This window comes from Cariama cristata, unplaced genomic scaffold (assembly GCF_000690535.1).
Source record: "Cariama cristata isolate BGI_N322 unplaced genomic scaffold, ASM69053v1 scaffold24751, whole genome shotgun sequence".
NCBI classification, from domain to species: Eukaryota; Metazoa; Chordata; class Aves; order Cariamiformes; family Cariamidae; genus Cariama; species Cariama cristata.
The window spans coordinates 5359-11673 of NW_009597950.1; the positions used below are offsets into that span (position 1 = coordinate 5359).

The following is a 6315-nucleotide window of genomic DNA, read 5'->3' on the forward strand; positions in this document are numbered from 1 at the left end:
TGGGAAGGATGGGTGGGAGCACAGCATCACGACCACGATGCAGGGTGCTGCACAAAGGGGGCTGCTCAGAGCACCCTGTGACCCCAGCAAAGGCACACCTGCACCCGAGGACCCGGGTGATGCAGCACCCCAAGGTTGGATGCTTCAGCCTCCCCCAGAGCCAACCATCCCCAGGAACCATTCTGAGATGCCTAAAGCATTGCAATTTGGGGTTCCCCAGCCCCCCCCCCCACCTGACTCCTTTGCTCTCCTGGCCCATTCAGAGATGTCATCCTGGGAGCGTCCGTCTGTGAAGACGAGCCCGATTCTGGGCACGTTGTGGGCGAGAGGCCTGGCACCTTCCAGCTCGGAGAAGCTGTGCTCCACCATGTGCTTGAGGGCTAGGCCCGTCATGGTGCCTTTCTCCATGTACTCCACCTCCATCACCGCCTTCTTGATCTCGTCCGCACTGTGGTACTTGTTGAGGGGGAACTCGGTACGGACACGGCTGGAATATTGCACCAGCCCCACTCGTGTGCCATGGGGGGATACATCCAGCAGGTCCACGATGCGGTTCACAAACTGTTTCACCAATTCGAAGTTTTGGGGCCGGACACTCTTGGAGCCATCGATCACCATCACCAGGTCAACGTGCCCAGTCCCGCACTCTGTGGGCACAAGGGGAAGGTGAGAAGGGACCAGCCTGGCCCGGGGCACTGTCAGGGTGAAGATGCCCAGGGCTGGGGCAGGGCTGCTGGGCTTCAGGAGACCATGTGGACCCCCTGGATCTGCAGCTGGGGTGACGCCGGGAAGCGGAGCAAATCATGCCCAGGGGTCTCAGCCCAAAAGCCTCCACTGCCACTGCAGCCTCCCCTGAAAATCTTTCCTAGGTCTCCCTTTTCCTGAACCTTTCCTTAAAGCTCCTGCTGCATCTTCTGGGCAATGTCTCTGAGAACATGAGCCCACATCCATCCCCGCAGCAGCCAGGACACTCCCCGGAGCCCAGCCAGCTCTCTCTATCCTCCTTCCAACCCAGCTCAAAGAAGTCCCATTTAGACCCCCAGCCTCATTTCAGGTAAGCCCTCGCCAGGACCACAGAGCCCAGATGAGGAGGATGCCAAGAGCCACGACTCAGGACTCACTGCTGCACGCCTTGCCGTCAGCCTGGAGCTGCTGGCCCTCGGGGCACACGCAGCGGTAGGAGCCCTCCATGCTCACGCACTTGAACTCGCAGCCGTGATCCACCCCGTTGCAGAGGTCGGTGGCTGGAAGACAAGCCAAGGGCACAGCGTTATCCCCATCCAGGTGGGGTGGTCTGAGAATAGCCCTTCCCCTGGGGATTGGGCAGGACAGAAAGGTATTTGCTGTACACCGCAGCCTGTGCCATGCCGCTGCGTCGGGACGTACCCCTGCAGGTCCTGCCGTCGGGCTGCAGCGTGAACCCGCTGCGGCAGCGGCAATAGTGCCCGTTGGGGATGCTGACACACTCGTGCTGGCAGCTGTGGTTTCCGAAGCTGCAGTAATTGATCACTGGTGAGAGAAGGAGAGGGGTGGGCAGAAAGGGAAAGGCAAGAGAAGGAGAGGGAGAGCGAGAAGCAAACGAAGAAGGGACAAGAAGGGAGAGGGACACTTACGGGAGCAGGTCCTCTTGTCCTGGTTGAGGTAGTAACCCACGTGGCAGCGGCACGAGTACGACCCACGAGCGCTGACACACTGGTGCTGACAGCCGTGTCTCCCATCTGCACACGCATCGATGGCTGCGGGGGAACAGGACACCCGTCACCCTCCTGTCCTGGCCTCCAGGGACTGCTCCAGGGCTTCGAGGAAGCTCCCAGTAGCACCCTGAGACAAGAAGGAAAAGCTGGCGGCGGCCAGAACCAACTAATACAGCTTTGCACCCAAAATACAGGGCCAAAACACTGTGCGCTTTGGTGGCTGGGACATGCATCGTCTGGTACCCGCTGCCTGCAGCTCCCTCAGGTGACAGCCACCCGGTTGTGTCCACATGAGCCCCAAGCGTCTCATCCCAAAGAGGGGACCAGGATTTAGGAATGCTGAGCACCATCCACAGCTGTTACAGACCCAGGAGGCTGTACACCTGCTAAACAGAGCTGCTGCTGGCCTCGCAGGGTCCTCTGCTGTGTTTCAGCTTCCTCTCATGAGACCTGTAACTACGAGTCCTCTGTGAGAGTTAGGATTAAAAAAAGAGGTTTTTACGGGAACAGGTCTTTCCATCCACGTTCAGCCTGTAGCCTGGATTGCATTCGCAGTAGAAGGAGCCGGGGGTGCTGATGCAGCTGTGCTGGCAGCCGTGCTCCTGCTCCACGCACACGTCCACCCCTGCAAGACAGAACGGGCATCAGAGCGGTCCACGGGAACGTTGGATGCACGGGGACGCCGGCTCTGGCACGTGCCCTGTCCCTGCAGCCAAAGCCACCGGGATGACCCACACAGCCCCAGCCCTAGCACTCACCCCCTGATTTCCAGTGCACGGACGCAGACACCGTGCAGAGCAGGTTTCTGAACCGCCTCGGCTTTCTGATCTACCCGAGCACTAAACCAACGCTCAGTATTAATTGATACTGTCAATAGCTTGAGTTGAGTAAGCAAAAGCTTGAGCTCAGCCAGAATGAGCCAGGTCTGCACGTCCGTGCAGCCAGGAGCCTGCAGAGCCGGCAGGGCAGGCAGGCAATGGGCAGGGCGTTGTAAGCAAAGGCATCAGGCACAAGAGCACATCAGGGCCCCGGGGGGGTAATATCTGGTCAGCCCTGGACCCCTGCCCCAGCACGCAGGGACACACAGCAGCAATAACGCAGCCCTGCAGGCACGGATGCATCCTTGGCTAGGAAACCCTGCCTGAAAGAGGCTGGCAGCTGCTTTCTGCCCTTCAACAGATGCTGAAGGAGGTAAGCAAGGTCTTGCCAGCTCGCTGCAGTGCCAAGTCTCCGGCAAAGCCCACCAGCATGGGAAGGGACAGACAGGTCCCAGTCTGCAAGCTCCTGACCCGCACCAACACAGCCATGGTGCGAATCAGCCTCTGGCTCCCAACCGAGACCGCTGGATGCTCCAGAACATCACCTTGAGGCCTGGGTTTTATTAAACACAAATGTGCATGCAGCAGATGCCAGCACGTGTCTGCGTAGGAGGAGACCCTGCTGGAGCCACGCTGAAATGTGTACGGGGCTCTGGGATGTGTCACCCGTCCTCATGACACCCAGGGAATCCGGCTCCACATTTTCTGCTCTTTAATATTCCCATCACTGCTGCCACGATGTCCTGGCTTGGGGCAGAGCTACCAGGCATGGGTGAAGAAAAGCGCTTGCTTGCAATGCTTTTGAAGCTCTCCTTATCTTGCCCCAGCACAGGAAAGGTCAGCAAGAGGAAAGGCCGTCTGCCCCAGGACCCCTCCGGGGAGGTTGCTTCCCCACTCACACCGCTCCTAGCAAGGGCACCCACCCCAAACACCCACATGAAGGTCATCTTCTAGCTGGGGCCACCCTTGCCAGCCCACAGCCATGGCTGTCACCCACCGCAGAGCTTATCCTGGAACTGCTTCCCGAACTGTTGGATGAGCTCGAAGGACTCCACCAGGAAGACGTGCTCCTCCAGCGGCGGCGAGGCCATGGCCCGCAGCGAGTTCATGTCTGCCCGTTGGATGCCCACGGCGTAGATCTCGATGCCAGCGTTCCGGGCCTGGGTGGCCACCTCGGTGACACGGTCCTGGGGTCGTCCATCCGTCACGATGATGGCAATGCGAGGGATCTTCTTGTGCAAAGGACGTGCACCCTCCTGCGTGGTGAAGGCCACGTTCATGGCGTACTGGATGGCCAACCCCGTCATGGTGCCCTGGGCCAGGGGGACGATGTTGTTGATGGCCTTCTCCATGTCCGTCCGCGTGAAGAAGGTCTTGAGGGAGAAGATGTTCTGCACCTGGCTGGAGTACTGGATCACCCCGACCCGCGTGGCGTTGGGGCCCACGTCCAGGCTGCCAATGATGTCCATCATGAACCTCCGCATGGTCTCGAACTCAAAGGGGCGCACGCTGCGGGAGCTGTCAATCACAAATACGATGTCCAGGGGACCCGTCCTGCATTTCAGGGCTGGAAGCGGGGGGGGAAAGAGACGTTCAGGCTCATGGCTGCCTCTGAAAAACAGGGCTGGGAGCAGAGACATCCCCGTTGGGTGGCTTGAGAGGTTCTCAGTGGGGGATGGAGAGGGCAGGTCCGGGCAGCCCCCACAGACCAGCACCTTCCCACTGCCCAGTAAACCCACGGAGGGTGCCTGCAGGGTGGGAGCAGGGGTGACAGGCTGGGGAGACATGCCCTGGTCATGGGGCTGTGGGGAAATGGCAGTGTCCCCTCCTCCCCGACACTGTCCCTGCAGCCAGACCCAGCTCCTGCTCCCTCTATTTCCACAGCCGACGGCCCCAGAGGCTGCAGAAACGCCTGTCTGTCTGTCGGCATCTACCCTGGCAAGGGTTAGGCTCAGGTTTAGGCAGCAGTGCCTCCATCTTTGCAGCAAATCAGAGCATTAAAGTGTAAAACGGCACAGTGCCTCGTGCTGTGCTCTGCACGCCGCAGCTCCTGCTCCAGACCTCTGCACCGCACGGGCTCCTGCTGCGGCGGTGCCAAGCAGGAAAATATGGCTTTGGGCAATTCTTCTGTTTCCCCTCACCGCTCCAGCATCCCCTGGTTTTTACTGCATTTTGCCAGTTTCTGCCTAAAACCAGGGCTTGCTTTGTTGTTTTGGTTTTTGGGGTTTTTTTAAAGGGCATAAAATGAGACAGTGAAAAGCACAGCTAAGGGCATGCACATGGCAGGGATCGAGCCAAAGAGCCTCTCCTGGACATATGGGTGCTACTTCCAGTGCAAACCGGGAGAGTGTTTAGCAAGTGAAGTGCCAATGAACATATTTTGCTTGGCTTGTGTGTACCCAAGCCTGGGAGAATTTGGCCCTAATGGTAAGCAAACACTGTAAGTCCCCTTGGGATGATGCCCAGATCTGGGCTGTCATCTCAACTGCTCCGAAGGTCTCCAAGACATACCCACTCCTTCCTCCGTTTGGTGCCTTCTCTGTTTTTAAACTGGAATTGATTTAGCTCCCTCTGTCCTGGGAGGAGAGAGGCTGGGAGCCCCGGGTTTGCTTTGTCCTCCCCTTCGGGAGACCCGTGCAGGGATGGGGTTCCCCCTCACACCTCTGCCTCCTGCTGAGGTCGGAGTCCACGAGCAGGAGGGTGACAAGCCCTGAGTTGGGCTGGGTCAAAGCTGAGGATGTGCCCAGAGCAAGTGGCACCAAACCCCCTCCCATGCTGGGGCCAGGCTTGGGCTCCGGCAGCGCTGGGAAGTTGGGTCCCACGCCTGGGGGGATCCTCCATCCTCCTGGGGATGCCTCCGAAGAAGAGGCATCAAGACCTCCCCCCCACCTCAAGCAGCAAGCTGTCCTCCAAGGGTTTCACTGCCGTGATGCTCTTGCTTTTCTCTCCTCCAGGCAATCCCCACCAGCCAGGGCTCACCTGCAGGTTTTGGTCTGGCTTCCAGCGTCGTCAGGAGAAGCAGGAGGAGAGGGGCAACGGGCAGGAGCTTCATCATGGCTCTGCGAGACCACACGATTCTGGGGCTGGGGGGGGGACTCGCTGCGGGGAGAAGAGGATGTGCAATCAGTGCTGAGGGTGGGCTGAGCCACAGGGTGACATTCACCTGCGGTGGGTGTCCCCAGGCAGTGCCAAAAACCCTGAGCAGCAGCACTTTTGACTGATCCGTCCCCAAACTCCTCTGAACCCACGTGGGACTTTTCCCATTCGAGGACTGGCAGTCTCAGCACAGCTAAATTTCATTACAGTAGCAACCATCTGCCAAAGGGTCTGATTTTCTGCTCTGGGTGGAGCTGGCCATCGGACAAGCCTTATTTTCACTTGCAAACCAGGCGGATGAGATGTTCAGCCAAAGGCTTTTTCACTGGCAGTGCGGCTGCTCTCCGCAGCCAGCCGGAGAGTGGGAAAGCTGCACCCAGGGATGCAGAGCACCAGCCCTCCGGACACTCGCTCTGCACGGGCAGAGAAGCCCCCAGATGAAACGCCAGCACAGGTAAAACCTGCTCAGAAGTCTCTCAAAGTCACTGAAAAAGAGAATTTTTCCAAGAAGCTCCATAAATTTATTTTCTGCCTTTTTCCAGACTACCTTTGGAAAGCAGAAGCCTCGGCAGGCCCAGGGTGTAACGGTGCCTGTGCAGGTGGGCTCGCACCCATTCCCCCCCCCAACCCCGGGCAGGGGGCTGGGTGAGGCACTGCCAGCCTGCTGCTCTCCTCCTTCACATCACCTCGGGGGACCCCACCACTCT

At 59.0% G+C, this 6315-nt stretch overlaps 1 protein-coding gene across 1 annotated transcript in view; it reads right to left on the reverse strand.

Annotated features, from left to right (window-relative positions):
• MATN4 (matrilin 4) overlaps window positions 1-5564 on the reverse strand; it is a 7255-nt gene extending 1691 nt beyond the window's left edge. Inside the window, exons 1-5 of the mRNA XM_009709108.1 lie at window positions 5492-5564; window positions 4912-4917; window positions 3510-4079; window positions 2197-2319; window positions 234-647 (exon numbers count right to left, since the gene is read on the reverse strand). Of these exons, the coding sequence (XP_009707410.1) occupies window positions 234-647; window positions 2197-2319; window positions 3510-4079; window positions 4912-4917; window positions 5492-5564 (1186 nt within the window). The remainder of the gene's footprint in view (window positions 1-233; window positions 648-2196; window positions 2320-3509; window positions 4080-4911; window positions 4918-5491) is intronic.
• Window positions 5565-6315: the final 751 nt, after the last annotated feature.